This window comes from Dama dama, chromosome 4 (assembly GCF_033118175.1).
Source record: "Dama dama isolate Ldn47 chromosome 4, ASM3311817v1, whole genome shotgun sequence".
NCBI classification, from domain to species: Eukaryota; Metazoa; Chordata; class Mammalia; order Artiodactyla; family Cervidae; genus Dama; species Dama dama.
In genome coordinates, this window is record NC_083684.1 from 40,530,826 (window position 1) to 40,548,133 (window position 17,308).

The 17,308-nt window shown below is 55.6% G+C and overlaps 2 protein-coding genes and 1 non-coding gene across 5 annotated transcripts; all 3 read left to right on the forward strand.

Moving 5' to 3' along the window:
• Window positions 1-283: 283 nt before the first annotated feature.
• Window positions 284-11,438, forward strand: EDC4 (enhancer of mRNA decapping 4). Of its 3 annotated transcripts, none has more exons than XM_061138756.1 (29): window positions 284-551; window positions 2,872-3,028; window positions 3,415-3,526; window positions 3,828-3,927; window positions 4,196-4,385; window positions 4,492-4,639; window positions 4,729-4,833; window positions 5,166-5,275; window positions 5,353-5,436; window positions 5,529-5,624; window positions 5,721-5,823; window positions 5,935-6,115; window positions 6,210-6,282; window positions 6,377-6,468; window positions 6,544-6,731; window positions 6,819-6,934; window positions 7,022-7,172; window positions 7,494-7,927; window positions 8,021-8,125; window positions 8,209-8,361; window positions 8,446-8,482; window positions 8,622-8,799; window positions 8,912-9,067; window positions 9,171-9,286; window positions 9,366-9,531; window positions 9,615-9,801; window positions 9,893-10,112; window positions 10,481-10,644; window positions 10,883-11,438. In XM_061138756.1, exons 1-29 carry the CDS (start codon window positions 467-469, stop codon window positions 11,073-11,075), a joined length of 4,200 nt encoding a protein of 1,399 aa, XP_060994739.1. In that variant the 5' UTR covers window positions 284-466; the 3' UTR covers window positions 11,076-11,438. The 3 variants fall into 3 exon arrangements, with proteins under 3 accessions (XP_060994739.1, XP_060994740.1, XP_060994742.1); XM_061138757.1 differs by having other exon boundaries at window positions 8,622-8,785; window positions 8,901-9,067; XM_061138759.1 differs by lacking the exons at window positions 284-551; window positions 3,415-3,526 and having other exon boundaries at window positions 2,905-3,028.
• A 365-nt stretch (window positions 11,439-11,803) lies between these two features.
• NRN1L (neuritin 1 like) lies at window positions 11,804-13,113 on the forward strand. Its single transcript, XM_061134945.1, has 3 exons — window positions 11,804-11,891; window positions 12,587-12,719; window positions 12,828-13,113. The coding sequence occupies exons 1-3, from the start codon at window positions 11,804-11,806 to the stop codon at window positions 13,111-13,113; spliced, it is 507 nt and encodes a 168-aa protein (XP_060990928.1).
• A 3,520-nt stretch (window positions 13,114-16,633) lies between these two features.
• On the forward strand, window positions 16,634-16,715 carry TRNAS-AGA (transfer RNA serine (anticodon AGA)). The gene has a single exon. It is a non-coding gene; the product is annotated as a tRNA-Ser (tRNA).
• The last annotated feature ends 593 nt before the right edge of the window (window positions 16,716-17,308 follow it).

Consider the following 17,308-nt stretch of genomic DNA (forward strand, 5'->3'; position numbering starts at 1 on the left):
AGGGATTCGGCTCAGGCAACAGTTGACCCGATCTAGGCCCATCATGAGTCCATGCTCTGGGAGCGGACATGGACTGGGCGGGATATTCTGAAGCAAGTAGGGTTTAGGGCGGCCCAGAAGGTGGACATCTGCTCTGCCTCAGCCCCAAGGAACTCCCCCGACCCTACTAGCGCAGGGGCGGGCTTTCTGGAGGGGCGAAGCGTCCTCCTCACGAGCCCGGAACCTTTCTTCTCCGCCCGGCTCAGGTTCCGGGAGCTGAAACTCGGGCGGGCCGGAAGTGGAGGCGGTTGGTGGGGTTGGCGGGGCTCAGGGACGCAGCGCGGGCGGCGGTTTGTGAGCTTCGGGTGGTTCGAGTATAGTGACCGGCGTACCACTGTTTGGCCCTGGCGGGGTTGTGCCCGGCTGGACGGTGCGCGGCGGCAGTGAAACGAACGCGGCGCGGACCCAGGCGCCGGCGGCTGGGCCCATGGCCTCCTCTTGCGCGAGCATCGACATCGAGGACGCCACGCAGCACCTGCGGGACATCCTCAAGCTGGACCGGCCGGCGGGAGGTGAGCCGGGCCAGTGGGGGTGGGCCCCCATGAGCGGGCAGAAGGGCGGCGCGGGCCTTGGCTGCCTTCATGGCCCTGGGGTCCCTCAGGACCAGCTCCGCATCCTTCCATCTGGTGTGGGCAGATGAGGGTCGGAGGGTCGGAGGAGCGTGCTTACCCAAGCGCGCAGACCCCCGGATGCGATCCTTCCCCATCCCGGAGCTGTGCCACTCTGCCCTGTCCTTCAGCATCTCGGCTGAAGGTGAGGGCTCTTCTCTGAATCCGCAAAGCCCACCAGATGTCCTGGCAGCAACGTCTCTAGTGTTCCTCCGACTGACCCGGGTTCCCTACCCTTTTACCATAACGTAGTTCAGAGGCCTATCTGGGCCCTGTACACCGAGTTCTGGGTCTAGAACTAAACGCTGTGCAGAGGAGCACAGCAACTTGCCCTTCCTTCTGGAATGCAGACTCTAGGCCTGCGATTTTAAGACTAATTTTCTGGAGGAAGGTGACCAACCAGTTCCTGTGTGCTCTCTGGGATTAAGGCAAATCACAGGTTGCACAATGCTGATTGGATCAGGCTGCAAACATTTGCAAGCGGCAGTTAATTTCCATTCATTTCAAATTTACCTGGGTTTGCTGTGGTACCTCCAGAGCTCCTCCTGCCCTCAATGAGCTCCTAGGCCACAGAGTTAATGAGGTGTAATATAATGTTCTTCCCATTGAGAGAAGTGTTTTGGTTCTTTTGGTTATGAGGAGGATGGGGTAGGTGGGGTAGGGGCTGGTCAATGCCTGAGAACAGCTGAGAGAAGAGCAGTATTTAGGCCAGGACTTAAAATACGGAGAGGGACTGGGGTGTCAGGAAAGACCTTCTACAGAGAGGAAATAGCATGGGTGAAGGTACCAAAGTTTCATGGCAGATTCATAGACCTGTGAAAAGTTGTAGTGGTCGAGAGACTAGCTGGTGATGGTGGTGTGGATGTGCAGCAGCCAAAGCTGAGGATTGTGTTTCCTCAGACCCTGTTGTTAAATCTGCTGGAAAGCCCAAACTGGCTCCTTTTGGACACAGGCACGGGTCCTCATTGCTGGGTTCAGCTAATCTCTAATCTCTGAGAAAATCCACCTGCTGGCTGAAACAATCCAGCCCTTTTCCCCAGGCCTAGAGTGTATGCTCCCTTGACTTTCGGGCTTGGCATGGCCCTCTCATGCTTATTAACTGCCACAAAGGTTTGATGGAGCCTGGCATGGGTAACATATAGCTTGTTTGTTCTCATACTAGCCTCCCTGGAAGGGAAAGTGGTCACCTTACCTCTGAGCATCACTCATTCTGATGCAGGTGAGGTGGCCTGTAGTTTTTCCTCTTGAATTGATACTTGATTCCCCCGTTTGCCAAGTAGTACTTGCTTGTCTCCTCTTACTGGAGGACAGTGTGAGACCCCAGGCTGTTTTGTGACTAGAAACTTGCCCGATTCCTGAATATGAAGCCCTAGTCTCCTTGCCACCTGGGAGTTTTGGAGTAGTGTTTGAGCCTGTGAGACTGCTTGAAATACAACTAATGGTAAAGCCAATGGTAAATAACTGAAATGCTATTTGTCCTACTCATACACCCTACCCCATAATTTCTCTCCTCTTTGGCCAGCTCCTTCACGTCCATAGTGGTTTCTTCTGAGCCCATGCTGTGTGAGGCAGTCTCCTTCCTTTCTTTCTTCCACATCTTAATCATGTCTTTCCATGCCTTAGGAGCCCATCCTCTCTTCCCCAGCGCCTCCACTACTTTGGTCCAGGTCTTGATATCTCTTACCTGGATTCTCAACTATCTTACATGTCACTTTAGAACAGTCAGTCCTCTGGCCACAGCAGATCATGTCACCTTCCCATTCAAAACTCTTTTGTGGCTCTCATTACCACAGGGAAAATCAAAGCACCCAGCCTCATTCCTGAGACCTCTACAGCCTTGTTTTCCCTCCATCCTTCCCATGTTTGTGTGTTCCAGCCACACTACTACTGTAAAGTCTGTCCTGACTATTCCTCTGCCCTTCTTCAAGTACACAGAGTCCTTCTGTACTGACCCAGGCCTGAATATTAACTGGCCTCAGAGGGTTCTTGATGACTTACACCCCTCCCCCAGGTAGAAGAGCTGCATGCTCATCCTTGGTCCTAGCATACATTGGGTTCACCGTCAGTGCTTATAGAATGAATTGAATAAAGGGCCCTCCTCCCCACTGACATGCCTTGTTGAGTGTTCCTAGAGCACCTCATGATTCTTGAATGGAACCCTGCAGAAGGAGAGGCCAGTGGACAGGTGGAACAAACTCTTCAGAGTGGCCCTTTCTGCCCCTAGGCCCCAGTGCAGAGAACCAGCGACCATCTAATGCCTACAATGGAGATCTCAATGGGCTCCTGGTCCCAGACCCCCTCTGCTCAGGTGACAGTGCTTCAACAAACAAGCCTGGTCTCCGAGCCATGCCACCTATTAACCTGCAGGAAAAGCAGGTCATGTGAGTATTTGGGAGACGGTAGTGGTGGTGATGGGGTCTTTGAGGCATTTGCTAACTAAAGGCCTAAGGTGGGGGAAGAGGGTCCGGCAGTCTCTGCTGCTTCCCCGCAAGACGGCCTGGGGTAGAATGCTCCACTTGGATGAGGGCCACGGACAAGGGCTTGGCCTCAATCTGAAATTTGGGCTCCTGGTTTAGCATGGAAGTAGGACCATTCCCAAGGAGGGAGGTGAGCAAGAGAAGCTATGGATTTGGGGACCAGTGAATCAGGCAGAGCAGGGCATCTGGGGCTTGACACTTTCACCAGAGTGGCTGCATCCTCTCCCCTCAACCCTGCCCATTGAGACTTCGGGTGAACAAGAGTCACGCTTGTGCACCCCTCCCTCCAGCTGCCTCTTAGGAGATGACAGTTCCACTGGCATCGGAATTTTGGCCAAGGAGGTGGAGATTGTGGCCAGCAGTGACTCTAGCATCTCGAGCAAGGCACGGGGGAGCAACAAGGTGGGCACCAAGATGTTGTGGCATGCATAATGGCTGGGGCACTGTTAGGCTGTCCCTCCCCTATACCATGCTGCCAGTTCCTATGGGGATTATCCTAACAGACAGATAGTGTACCCCAGTCTCAGGAAGCCAGTGTTGGCTGCCAAGTCTTTGTGGGAATCTGACCCCAAGAGTTGTGCATGGGTGGCTGGGCTTGCACATATGGCCTCTCCTGTTCCCAGGCATGCTGGGGGCTACTTCAGCTCCAGGAAAGCCACCCCAGCCCTTGACTTCTGTGACCTTCCTCACTCTTGGTTCTCAGGTGAAAATTCAGCCTGTCGCCAAGTATGACTGGGAGCAGAAATACTACTATGGCAACTTGATTGCTGTGTCCAACTCTTTCTTGGCCTATGCTATAAGGGGTGAGTAGAAGCAGTACAGAGGAGGAAGGTGTTCTGCTTGAAGTCCCAGAAGGGAAGCTCTGCGGTTGGGTCACTCAGCCACCTCAGACTGTAGAGGTATGATGGCAGTCTCGTCTGCGATGCCCCCAGCTCTGCTCAACCCTCTGGAGCCCAGTGAGAAAACTGAGCGTCAGACTGGTAATGGCAGAGAGGCAGGCAAGGGCAGGGCCTCTCTGTTGCCACCTGGTCCTGAGTACTTATTCACGGCCTACCACTCTCCTGATTCCAGCTGCCAACAACGGCTCAGCAATGGTGCGAGTGATCAGTGTCAGCACTTCAGAGCGGACCCTGCTCAAAGGCTTCACAGGCAGCGTGGCTGATCTGGCCTTTGCACACCTCAATTCCCCACAGCTGGCCTGCCTGGATGAGGCAGGCAACCTGTTTGTATGGCGCTTGGCCCTGATTAATGGCAAAATTCAGTATCCTTTCCCAGGGTGGGATGGGGGACTGGAGAAAAGTGGGTGGAGCTGGGTCTGCCAGACCCACCGCATCATCCATCCGACTAGCCCTTAACACCCTGCTCAGAGAGGAGATCTTGGTCCACATCCGCCAGCCAGAGGGCACTCCACTGAACCACTTCCGCAGGATCATCTGGTGCCCCTTCATCCCCGAAGAGAGTGAGGACTGCTGTGAGGAGGGCAGCCCAACAGTGGCCCTGTTGCATGAGGACCGGGTGAGGGGGCTGGGCCTGGGGGGAGAGGAAGGGGCTGAGTAGCAGTGGGGTAGTCATGGGCTGAGCACTCACTTCCCGGTACCTGCCAGGCTGAGGTGTGGGACCTGGACATGCTCCGCACCAACCACAGCACCTGGCCGGTGGACGTCAGCCAGATCAAGCAGGGCTTCATCGTGGTAAAAGGCCACAGCACAGTAAGCCTGCAACCAACTGCCTTTCCTACCCTCTCGCCCCACCCCACTGTGTCCCTCATCTATTTCCTGGACCCACAGCTGCCCAGACAGCTTTCCAGCACTCTGCCCATGGGACCTCTGAGCACAGAGTGACCCCCTCCTGTGGTGCTCACACCTGACCTGGCTGTAGCCCCCTGGATATGGGCTTCTCCACAGGGCTCCGTTCAGTCAGTCTTTCATATACACATGCAGATCCCCTGTGGGTCAGCCTAGCTCACTTCCATCCTCACCTGAGGAGGACTTGCTCCCACCTCTAGTTGGTGGCAAAGCAAGGCTTTTTGGGTTCTTCTCAGTGCTTGAGTGAAGGGGCCCTCTCACCTGATGGGACTGTCCTGGCTACTGCAAGTCATGATGGCTTTGTCAAGTTCTGGCAGATCTACATTGAGGGACAGGATGAGCCACGGTAAGGCAGAGCCTGAGGGACTGGGCTCCCCCAGGTAGGGGATCAGATCACCAACTTGGGCCCCTCATTTACCGCAGGTGTTTACATGAGTGGAAGCCTCATGATGGGCGGCCCCTCTCCTGCCTCCTGTTCTGTGACAACCACAAGAAACAGGATCCTGAGTGAGTGAGTGGGCAGGCCGGAGGGTGGTGGGCTGGACCGTGGGCTACCATAAAGGGCCCCGTCAGCCACTCAGTGCCTTGCTGCTTTTCAGGGTCCCTTTCTGGAGGTTCCTCATTACTGGCGCTGACCAGAATCGGGAGCTGAAGATGTGGTGCACGGTGTCCTGGACCTGCCTGCAGACCATTCGGTAAGCAGGGGCTGTGGGGCTGGGCAGAGGCGAGCTTGCTGATATGGGTTCTTTCCATCCTCAGTCTCATTTATCCTGCTTCATCCCCCCATCCAGCTTCTCCCCAGATATCTTCAGCCCCGTGAGTGTGCCCCCCAGCCTCAAGGTTTGCCTGGACCTCTCAGCGGAATATCTGATCCTCAGTGATGTGCAGCGGAAGGTGGGCTGCAGTGGGGGCAGAGCGGGTAGCATCGGGGAGATGAAGGTGTGTGTGGCTCATCTGGGGCCTTCCTATCCCCTGAACTCAGCTGTGACCTTGCCGCCCATGCAGGTCCTCTATGTGATGGAACTGCTGCAGAACCAGGAGGAGGGCCGGGCCTGCTTCAGCTCCATCTCTGAGTTCCTTCTCACCCACCCTGTACTGAGCTTCGGTATCCAAGTTGTCAGTCGCTGCCGGCTGCGGCACACAGAGGTGCTGCCTGCCGAGGAGGAGAACGACAGCCTCGGGGCCGGTGAGCTGCTCAGGGTCGGGGGTCTGTGTTGGAAGGCAGGGGAGTGCTGAGGTACAGAGTGTCAGGGGCTTAGTCATCCACTTTGTCCTTGTAGACGGGACCCACGGAGCAGGTGCCATGGAGTCTGCAGCCGGTGTGCTCATCAAGCTCTTCTGTGTGCACACTAAGTAAGCGTGTTGGGAGCGGGCCGCCTGTGCCCGGTCAGCCCCTCCCTACCGTGCTGCCTCTGACTGTCGTCTTCTCCCTCTGCTTGTCCTTCAGGGCATTGCAGGATGTCCAGATCCGCTTTCAGCCACAGCTGAACCCTGACGTTGTGGCCCCGCTCCCCTCACACCCTGCCCATGAAGACTTTGGTGAGTTAAGGGTGAGAGGGAAATAGGTTTTGACCGGGGTGTGAGATCTGACTAAAGTGGCAGGCTTCCCCACAGCATTTGGAGAGTCTCGGCCCGAGCTGGGCTCAGAGGGCCTGGGATCGGCCACTCAAGGCTCCCAGCCTGACCTCCGACGTATCGTGGAGTTGCCTGCACCAGCCGACTTCCTCAGTCTGAGCAGTGAGACCAAGCCCAAGCTGATGACACCTGACGCCTTCATGACGCCCAGCGCCTCCCTGCAGCAGGTGTGCTTGGGAGGAGTGGGCCTCGGGGAAGGTGGTACCTGGGGATGCCCTCCACGGCCACAGCCCTCATTCTCCGTGTTTCCCCAGATCGCTGCGTCTCCCAGTAGCAGCAGCAGCAGCAGCAGCAGTAGCAGCAGCAGCTCCTCTCTCACAGCCGTGTCTGCCATGAGCAGTACTTCGGTCGTGGACCCCTCCTTGCCCAGGTGAAGTGAGGGGCAGGGTGAGGGGCAGGGGCTGGTGCCAGGTGACGCCAGGCTCTGTCTACTTACACCTCATCCTCCTGCCACCAGGCCACCTGAGGAGCTGACCTTGAGCCCCAAGCTACAGCTGGATGGCGGTCTGACCATGAGCAGCAGCAGCCTGCAGGCAAGCCCACGTGGGCTCCTGCCCGGCCTGCTCCCAGGTCCGGCCGACAAACTGACTCCCAAAGGGCCTGGTCAGGTGCGTGTGTGGATGTGTGAAGTGCAGGGTGGCAGGCGTATGAGGGTGGGGAGGCTGGTGGTGATCTCCCAGTTTCCTGTGTGCTGGTCCTACTCTGCCTCAGATAGCCCATGTTTCCCCTGAGGGTATCTTAGCCTCCAGGGTCCCTGGAGAGCAGCCCCTCAGCCTCTCTTCCCCCCTCCTCTCCTGACTGTGACCATTTATGACTTGTGTCCCCGTCCTCCATGCCCCATCTCGCATCACTGCGCACACCAGTGCATTATCTCCATACTTGTTTTAGCCCTACCTCCCACCATTTAAGTCTTATCTTGGCCCCCTCAGGTGCCTACTGCTGCCTCTGCACTCGCCCTGGAGCTGCAGGAAGTGGAACCCCTGGGGCTGCCTCAGGCTTCCCCAAGCCGCACCCGCTCCCCCGATGTCATCTCCTCAGCCTCCACTGCCTTGTCCCAGGACATCCCTGAGATCGCATCTGAGGCACTGTCCCGTGGCTTTGGCGCCTCCGCTCCTGAGGGCCTAGAGCCAGACAGCATGGCCTCAGCAGCCTCGGCACTCCACCTGTTGTCCCCAAGGCCCCGGCCAGGGCCTGAGCTTGGCCCCCAGCTTAGCCTGGATGGGGGCCCTGGGGATGGGGATCGGCATAGTACCCCTTCCCTCCTGGAGGCAGCCTTGACCCAGGAGGCCACGGCCCCTGACAGTCAGGTCTGGCCTACAGCCCCAGATATCACTCGCGAGACTTGCAGCAGCCTGGCCGAGAGGTGAGGAGCTTGGAGGGTAGTCGGGGGGAGTGTGCCAATGGTAGGGGCTTCAGGTAGAGTCATCCACCACTGACTTGGCCTGGCCCTCCCCAGCCCCCGGAACGGCCTCCAGGAAAAGCACAAGAGCCTGGCCTTCCACCGACCACCTTACCACCTGCTGCAGCAGCACGACAGCCAGGACGCCAGTGCCGAGCAAAGGTAGGTATCACCCTGCACCTTTCCTCTCCCAGGAGGGCTAGCCAGTGGGCAAGTGCCTATCTCTCTCCTTCCTCTTCCCCCAGTGACCATGATGACGAGGTGGCCAGCCTCGCCTCTGCCGCAGGGAACTTTGGCACCAAAGTGCCCACTCCACGTCTTCCAGCCAAGGACTGGAAGACCAAGGGATCCCCTCGGGCCTCACCCAAGCTCAAGAGAAAGGGCAAAAAGGATGACGGGTAGGGGGGGTCCCGGGGCCAGGGAGGGGGTGGTCCTCAGGCTGCCTGCGTGACGTGGCCTGAGGTGCTTCTCACCTATGGCAGGGATTCATCCTTGGGATCCCGGCTCACAGAGCACCAGGTGAGTGAGTAGAGAGAGTCCCTTTCTGCTTCTGGGACTCCTGCCTGTGGGGGTGGGGGTGGGGTGGCCAGACCTTCCCCTGGTCTGATGTGGGGGATGGGCAGGGCAGGCATCAGGTGACTTTTGGTGTTACTGGCAGGTGGCAGAAACCCCTGAGAACTGGCCAGCACTGATCTGGCAGCAGCAGAGAGAGCTGGCACAGCTGCGGCACAGCCAAGAAGAGCTGCTGCAGCGCCTGTGTACCCAGCTTGAAGGCCTTCAGAGCACCGTCACAGGCCACGTGGAGCGAGCCCTGGAGTCAAGGCACGAGCAGGAGCGTATCCTTGGGGGCGGGGCGCAGCCGGGCGGAGGGACAGGGAGGCAGCCGTGTTCTCAGCCCAGGACGGTATGTGGGACCTCCTCTGGGTCTCTTCCTTAGCGACAGCACAGAGCGGCGACTGGAGCGGGCCCTGGCTGAGGGGCAGCAGCGGGGTGGGCAGCTGCAGGAGCAGCTGACGCAGCAGCTATCCCAGGCACTGTCTTCAGCGGTAGCAGGGCGGCTGGAGCGCAGCATACGGGATGAGATCAAGAAGACGGTTCCTCCGTGTGAGTTTCACATGGAGACTTCTGGGCGGGCCAGATTCGAAGGGCCCTCTCCCTGTCAAACCTCATCTCATGGCTTGGCCCCTCCCTCCTTCTCATGTCCCAGGTGTCTCCCGGAGTCTAGAGCCCGTGGCTGGCCAGCTCAGCAACTCGGTGGCCACCAAACTCACAGCTGTGGAGAGTAGCATGAAAGAGAACATCTCTAAGCTGCTCAAGTCCAAGGTGCTGTAGGGCCCAAGATGAGGGAAGTGAGTGGTGGGCATGAGCTCAAGACTCAGCTTAGCCCCTCCTCCACCCCTAGAACTTGACAGATGCCATTGCCCGAGCAGCCGCAGACACGTTACAGGGGCCAATGCAGGCCGCCTACCGGGAAGCCTTCCAGAGCGTGGTCCTGCCTGCCTTCGAGAAGAGCTGCCAGGCCATGTTCCAGCAGATCAATGACAGCTTCCGACTGGGCACACAGGAGTGTGAGTGGGGTCTTCTGCCTCAGGGAGGGAGAGGCCATCCTCTTCTCATTGTCCCTCTCACGGCTCCCATGGTCACTTTTCAGACTTGCAGCAGTTGGAGAGTCACATGAAGAGCCGTAAGGCACGAGAGCAGGAGGCACGGGAGCCTGTGCTGGCCCAGCTGCGGGGCCTGGTCAGCACCTTGCAGGGGGCCACGGAGCAGATGGCGGCCACTGTATCTGGCAGCGTTCGGGCTGAGGTGCAGCACCAGCTGCACGTGGCCGTGGGCAGGTGGGTGGCCTGGGCATGGAGCTAGGTGTTGGGTGTGGAAAGGGCCAGACTCGACCACATATTGACCTCGTCTCCCTCACTTGCCTCGCAGCCTGCAGGAGGCGATTCTAGCACAGGTACAGCGCATTGTGAAGGGCGAGGTGAGTGTGGCTCTTAAGGAGCAGCAGGCCGCCGTCACCTCTAGCATCATGCAGGCCATGCGCTCAGCCGCTGGCACACCTGTCCCCGCTGCCCACCTCGACTGCCAAGCCCAGCAAGCCCATATCCTACAGCTGCTGCAGCAGGGCCACCTCAATCAGGCCTTCCAGCAGGTAAGCCCGGCACTGGGCCCAGGTAGAGGCCAGTGTCTCCTGACAAGAGCCACATTCCCTGTCAGACTTCCGGTGGTCTAGCAGCAGACTTTCCTTGGTTCTCTTTTGCCTCCAGGCCATTTCCCTTGCTTTTCCCTCTGCCTGGTCCCTGGATCCCTTTCTTTCTACCTCAGTCCACCTTGCTTCGTCACCACCCTTCTCAGAAATCCTGATCCCCTAGAGAAACAGCAGCCCTTCAGTGCTCTCTCTGGGCCCCTGAGCAACTCCCTCAGGATGCCCTACTCTGTAGTCATCCTCTCCCAGGCCACATAGCCAGACGAGCAGGCATTCCATCTTGACATCAGCTATAAACTCTGTTCTCTACTCAGGCCCTGACAGCTGCTGACCTGAACCTGGTGCTATACGTGTGTGAAACAGTGGACCCAGGCCAGGTTTTTGGGCAGCCACCTTGCCCCCTCTCCCAGCCTGTACTCCTTTCTCTCATCCAGCAACTGGCCTCTGATCTTGGCACTCGAACTGACCTCAAGCTCAGGTGAGTGGGAGTAGTCGGGGACTAGAGCTGGGGTGAAGGTGGGTGAGCACTTCAAAGCAGAGACTCCCACTCCTACCTGACTCCCCTCCCCCGAGTTCTCCACCAGTCCCCTCTGCCCCCACCCATCTCAGGCTTTGAGACCTCCATTGTCAGCAGCCCCTCTGGGCCTCATTGCCACCAGGGGGCGTTCTCCTCTGCTGGAGGCCACCTATAGCCAGTCTTATTCCTCCATCCCCAGCTACCTGGAAGAGGCTGTAATGCACCTGGACCACAGTGACCCCATCACTCGGGACCACATGGGCTCCGTCATGGCTCAGGTGCGCCAGAAGCTCTTCCAGTTCCTGCAAGCGGAGCCACACAACTCACTTGGCAAAGCAGCCCGGCGTCTCAGCCTCATGCTGCACGGCCTTATGACCCCCAGCCTCCCTTAGCTAAGCCTCCTTTGTCCAAGGTGAGGTGGCACTGAAGGCCAACAGACAGGCTTAGGCCAGAGTAGGGTCACGCCTGCCCGTTACCTGCTCAGGTGCCCACATTTGGAGAGTTTTACGGGGATAGCACTGGCTGTGGTCTGCAGGGTGTGGTAGCCAGCAGGTGTAGGCTGGGCCCAGGGTGGGTATTGTGCCTTCTTGGGTTCTGTCATGCCTGGAGCATAACCCCCGAGATTATGACACCACTTAAGTTGAATTTTCCATGTTCCTTTTTACCTCGGATTTGGGTCTTTTTGTTTTTGAAAAAACATTGAGAAATTCAAGTAAATGCTTTTGGAATAAAATGGAGTATGTGTGTGCTTTTCATGTGTCTTTGGTGTGACTTTGATAACTGCCCTCTCTTAACCTGCCCCCTCTCTTCTCCCTGTGCGGAGCTCTGTCTAGGCCAACCCATCCCACGGGGCCTGGACACCACCCTCATCTGCCCAGCTACTCTCCCAGATCTCTCCATCTCCGAGGCAAGGGCCCCCCAAGGTCAGCTCAGCACCCCACTATGCTCCTGGGTTCTCCTCTCTGGAGTCCCTCCCTCCTCTTTTGCCTGTTGGAACTGGGGTGGAGCTTCTGGGTGGCTGAGCCCCGCCCCCCATCCAATCACAGTGCCTCCTCCTGGAGGCTGGGCCGAAGGGCTGCGCTCCAAGCTGCTAGCCCTGTTAGTAGGCTCCCAGCTGGGGATGATGCGCTGCTGCTGCTGCTGCTGTCACCACCGGCAACCGCCCTGTGCACTGGGGCTGTTGCTGTTGCTGCTGCCGCCGGCCCTCGGTGAGTGCCCAGGCCCAGACTGTCCACACACCGTCTCCACAGGCTGGGTGTAGGTTGCGTGGGAGCTGAGGCACAGCCTTCCTGAGCGCCGAGAGCCAGGGTGGAGAGGTGAAAGGGCTCCAGGGAGGGAAGAATGTGATCCAGTGACTGAAAGATGTAAAGTGAGGGTTGTGAACTGAACCGTAGTTTCAGAGGGAAGAACCCCCAAATTCCACAGTCTGATAAGCAGAAGCTTGACCTCTTGCATGACTCCCAGACCAACCCCAGGATCTCTGAGGTCCTCTCCTAGGGTTGGGCCTGGATCTCAACCCCCTCTATCCTGACCCATTGGGAAACACCTGTTCAGGGAGGTGTCTAGGCTGCAGAGAAACTGGCCTTTGCCAGGGGCCCCATCCCCCTTACCCATGTCCATGCTCCTTCAATTGGACTGTTCTCACCTGACCTGGGGCCCAGAACTCGGAGAAAGCCGACCCCTGGGATGAGACTTCTTCCCCCACGCCCACCTATCCTGTCTGGGTCCTTCTAGAAGGGGGTGGAGGCAGGTGGTCCCCAGGTGTGCCCCTTGGTTCCCTAGGGTGCCCCTTTCAAGCTGAGTCACGTCCCCAGAAAGCTCCCTGGTAAACAAGCCTCTGGGAGTTGGGGGGTTGAGGGCGCACTGCCTCATCCTATCAATGAGCCTCCGCCCCCACCCGCAGTCCCTGTATCTCCCCTGGCAGCAGCCGCAGCGGGCCCAGGCCGCTGTGACACCATATATCAGGGCTTTGCCGAGTGTCTCATCCGCTTGGGAGACGGCATGGGCCACGGAGGCGAACTGGAGACCGTCTGCAGGTATGGGCAGGTGCGCGGGCAACACCACCCTTGGGATCTGAACCTTTTCCCTCCCATCCCAAAGCCCCCCCGCCCCACCTAATTCCCCTAACTCCATACCCTTAACAGGTCTTGGAATGACTTCCACACCTGTGCCTCACGAGTCCTATCGGGCTGCCCGGAGGAGGCAGCTGCCGTGTGGGAGTCACTACAGCAAGAAGCTCGCCGGGCCCCACACCCAGATAACTTGCACACTCTCTGTGGCACCCCTGTGCGCCTTCAGGAGCGTGGGGTGGGCCCAGAGACCAACCAGGAAACCCTGCGGGCGACAGCGCCGGCGCCCACCCCGGCCCCCACGCCCCCGCTGCTGGCAGCTGCTCTGGCGCTGGCCTGCCTCCTGGGGCCCCTGGCCTAGCCAGTCCAGTTGGGTAGTGGCGCCCCTGCCTCCAGCCCTGCTCTGGTGGCTGCTGTCGACCTCCTCAGAGCACACTTGGCTTTCATTAAAGGTATTTATATTTGTACTAAGTTCCTTCCTTTCTTTCTGCTGAGGCCCGCTCGGCTGGGGTTGAGGCCTCCAGAAACTGATCCCCAAGATAACATGGGCGGGGCCGAAGGCTGCCACAGGGGACTCAGTCTTTTTCCTCACAAACACTCATTTCCCAGGGGTAGGGCAGAGCTTTCCACTGCCAGCAGGTTCCAAGATCTCTGTCCGGGAATGTCTCTCTCTCCGTTCTCCCAGGCTGGCACTCCTGTCTTCCTGCCCCTCCTGTCCTGGCCTGTAGGGGCCTTGTGAGGTGGTAGAGCATCCCCATCCCCACTCCCAGCCAGTCCACCCCTCTCCCAGTTTCCAGGCTCCTGACCATCTCACCTCATGCTCCCTCTGCTGAACTACCCCCTTCCCCTTCAAGACACAGTTCAGATTAAGTACCCTTTCCTCTCCTTCTCTGGGGTTATGGCTCATCTGAGGGGAGCCTGTTCCAGAAGACGGGGAACCCCTGTTGGAGTCTACATTCAAGTCTCTGAGATGATCGGGAGCGGCAGAAACTGGGTCACAATGACGGTTCTTCTGGCCTCTGCTCTGCACAAGCTTGTTCTCTGAGAAGAGGTGTGCTGCATGAGGTCAGAGAAATCCTGGAGGACTTTCTGGAAGCACAGATGAATGTGCCCTTTGTGAGGAGCCCCTGTTCTTCATGGTGGAGAAGAAGAGCAAGAATCAGCATGAGCAGAATCCTGAGGGAAGAGGAAGGCCTCAGAGAGGGGGAGACCCTCTACCATCCCTGCCGGGACCCTCTACCAAGTTCACCCCCACATGACTTGAGTGAACACTGCCATGGCCTCCTCACTGGCTTCTACTTTATTCTCCATTAAACAACTGATCCCGATATTAAATTCCTTTTCATTGTCTGCAAGACCCTATGTCAGTCAGCTGTGTGTCTATGTAGGATGGTTTATTCAGTCTACTGAGTAACTCCCACTCTATAGTAGCACAGAGGAATGATCTACCTGCTCAGTCCTTGGGGTTAGGGGAGGTTTCAGAGAAGAAGCATGATAGAGAGTGATAGGTGGTAAAGAAGACAGAGTTACAAATGGTGGAGGAGAAGTGGGGCTGAATTGGAGAGGACTTTATAAGAGGGGCCCGAGGAATCAGCTGGGAGGGGAGGACGGGTGGAAGTCCAGGACTTGTCAGGCCAGGTTTGCACTAAAGCACGTGCTGGGAGGTTGTTGACCCTAGGACAGAATCAGGCCTGGTAAGACCCTTGCTTAGGCTCCAGGGTGACAGGAGCCTCCAGAGACCTCCACTCTACTTCATCCAGAGGAGCCCTACTTCAGTTTCCCAAACACCCTCTCATTCCAGTTAGCTAAGATGCCTCAATTAACTCACTCTGCCCTGTCTTTGCTCCTGTACTTCCTTCACCTGTACTTTTATCCCCACTTCGCTCTCCCAACCATTCCTTACCCATCTTCTGAAAGTTCAGGCCAAAAAAACCCAGATCCACCCCCTGCTGACCACCAGTATCTTCTGGAAGGGAATGCCAGACTTTTATTCCTCTGGATCCTTATACATCTATTCTCTGTGCTCAGAATTCCCTTCCTTATTTTCTCCTGGCAAACTCCTACTTCTTGTTCAGGATCCCCTCCTCCCTATCCCTGAATCCAGGCTGAATCGGAAGCCTCCTTCAGGTCCACACAGCTCCCAGGCTTTCTTCTGTCTCAATACTGATGGCACTGGCTCACTGGCTTGTTACTGTCTGGGTCTAGGTCAGAATTCCCCACCATGGATTCCCCAAGGGTCCTCTTTGTGTCTCCAGCACCCAACATAGGGGTGGGTATAAAGAATGCACTTGTGGGAGTGTGTGGAATGAAAGACAGAATCACTAAAACCTGCATAGGAAATGTTACAGTCAGCAAGAGCTTGGCCTAAGAATGACTTCAGTATGGAGGGTGTGTCCTCTTTGGGCTCTTAACCTGAGCATACTATTGAGAGGGATGGTGCTGGAGCTCCAAACTCCAAAAATCTTCCCAGAGCTACTTGAGGTGGGAGGCCAGGAGCAGCCTGCTTCCAGGAGCAGGGGCTCTGTTGTGTTGGCCAGCCATCAAGGGGATTACCATCCTCCTGCTGTGACCTACTTTCCCCTGGTTTTTGCTCCCTAAGTCCCTGCTCTTCCCTGGAATTGAGTGACCTGGAGTGTATGCATGGGATTGGGGGTGGGGACAGAATCTGCTCTCTGGCCAGGGGCTTAAGAGCTTTGTGTGTTTTATCCCAGAGCTGGAGAGAAGGGGTGGGCTGATAGCCAACTGGACTGGGTCCTAGACACAGCTGCCCAAGGCAGAGTATCATGGTAATGGTGCTTCTCACATTTGCAGCTCTGCAGACATGGAATAGCTATTGTTCAGGGGGAAATCTGGGGGCTAGATATCCTGAGCCCAGTCCCCGTCGCATCAACGTACCTCTTTATCTCAGGGCTCTGGAGTTCTTTACCAGAGCCCAGCACCTGCCCACAGCTTGCTCAATAAATATCTATTGAATTAATTTGCTGAATTTCTGTAAAATAGAGGTGTGGATTTCTAAACCCCATTAACCTTGGGATTCTGTATTATTTTCTATCCTCACAATACCTGTGGGGGTCAGGATTTTTATCCCCATTATACAAATAAGAAACATGAGACTAGAGCTTCCCCTGGTAGTCCAGGGGTTGGGAATCTACCTGCCAATGCAGGGGACACAGGTTCAATCCCTGGTCCAGGAGGATCCTACATATCATCCATCCACAACTACTGAGCCTGCATGCCTAAGAGCCTTTGCTCTGCAACAAGAGAAACTACCACAGTAAGAAGCCTGTGCACCACAACAAAGAATAGCCCCCATTTGCTGCAACTAGAGAAAGCCAAAGCACAGCAACAAAAACCCAGTTCAGACTACATACATAAAATTTTTAAAAAAGAAAACAAACAAACCAACACAGGGTTTAGGGAGGGGAAGATATCTTCCTTAAGTTCATGCAACTATGGAAGTGTCGGAGCTGGGATATAATTCCATTTGTTTGGCCCCTAAGTTCATTCCTTGAAGCATCACACTAGACATATGGAAATAATTTTTAAAGTTTTTTTTTTTTTTTTTGGCCAAGCAGCTTGCAGGGATCTTAGTTCCCCAACCAGGTATCAAACCTGTACCCCCCACAGTGAAAACACAGAGTCTTCCACTGGACCACCAGGGAAATCCCTAAAAGTTTTATTTTTTTAATCTTTTATGAAGCCCTAGGACATAAAACAGGCCATGTCTTATGATGTTGATATATGTTTAGGTTTAAAGTATAAGATTAACTTATACAGTCAAAGACAATTCCATGTATGAAATAAGAGTTCAATAAAAATTTTAATAAACTGACTGAAATGAGGAAGATGTATGGAGACTACAATCTCTTTACTACTTGAAAGTAGTTGTGGCCGAGTGGTTAAGGCGATGGACTAGAAATCCATTGGGGTTTCCCCGCGCAGGTTCAAATCCTGCTGACTACGGTATATTTCCCTTACGATGATTCCTACTGGGGCATAGCCAGCTTAGAAAGAATGCTATTGTCTTGAAGAAAGAACCCAGGTTCTTTTCCAATCTTGCTCTTTATAGTTTCCCGGTGAAAAGTTCCACATTGCACTCCAACAGTAATGGTAAAAATACTATTTTAAAAGGGGGTAAAAACCCCTTTATTGAGACATCTATTAACATTTTCTGCTCCCTACCCCCAACGGGGTTGATTGTAGATAATTCTAATCCTACAGAATTGTTAATGGTAACAATTTTTTTCTTTAATCTACTTGCTTTGCAGGATATATCAATACTTAAATTCAGTCAAAATAACAACATTTAAAACGGACAAGAAAAAAAAAAGTTACTTCTGTAGTTGGCCCCAAACTAATTTCACCGATTCTCAAGTTAACTACTTCCAACTCCGCTGTGATGGAGGTCAAATTCAACACATCTGAGTGCCTGGATTATTTTAACGGCAGTTTTAAAAAAATATAGATTTCTTAATTACATTTAGACCGACCCTTTGCAGAGTTTCAGAGACACTTCCAGAAACCCCTTAAAATGCACTACGTCCCCAATCTCGCAC

What these genes read in the sequence shown, in the direction of transcription:
- EDC4 (XM_061138756.1), top strand. Translation starts at nt 467, where the DNA reads ATGGCCTCCTCTTGCGCGAGCATCGACATCGAGGACGCCACGCAGCAC. An exon ending in TGGTAAAAGGCCACAGCACA is followed by an intron (nt 4,834 to 5,165) that starts GTAAGCCTGCAA and finishes GGTTCTTCTCAG; the next exon opens with TGCTTGAGTGAAGGGGCCCT. An exon ending in CACAAGAAACAGGATCCTGA is followed by an intron (nt 5,437 to 5,528) that starts GTGAGTGAGTGG and finishes GCTGCTTTTCAG; the next exon opens with GGTCCCTTTCTGGAGGTTCC.
- NRN1L (XM_061134945.1), top strand. Translation starts at nt 11,804, where the DNA reads ATGATGCGCTGCTGCTGCTGCTGCTGTCACCACCGGCAACCGCCCTGT. An exon ending in GCTGCTGCCGCCGGCCCTCG is followed by an intron (nt 11,892 to 12,586) that starts GTGAGTGCCCAG and finishes CCCCACCCGCAG; the next exon opens with TCCCTGTATCTCCCCTGGCA. An exon ending in GAACTGGAGACCGTCTGCAG is followed by an intron (nt 12,720 to 12,827) that starts GTATGGGCAGGT and finishes TACCCTTAACAG; the next exon opens with GTCTTGGAATGACTTCCACA.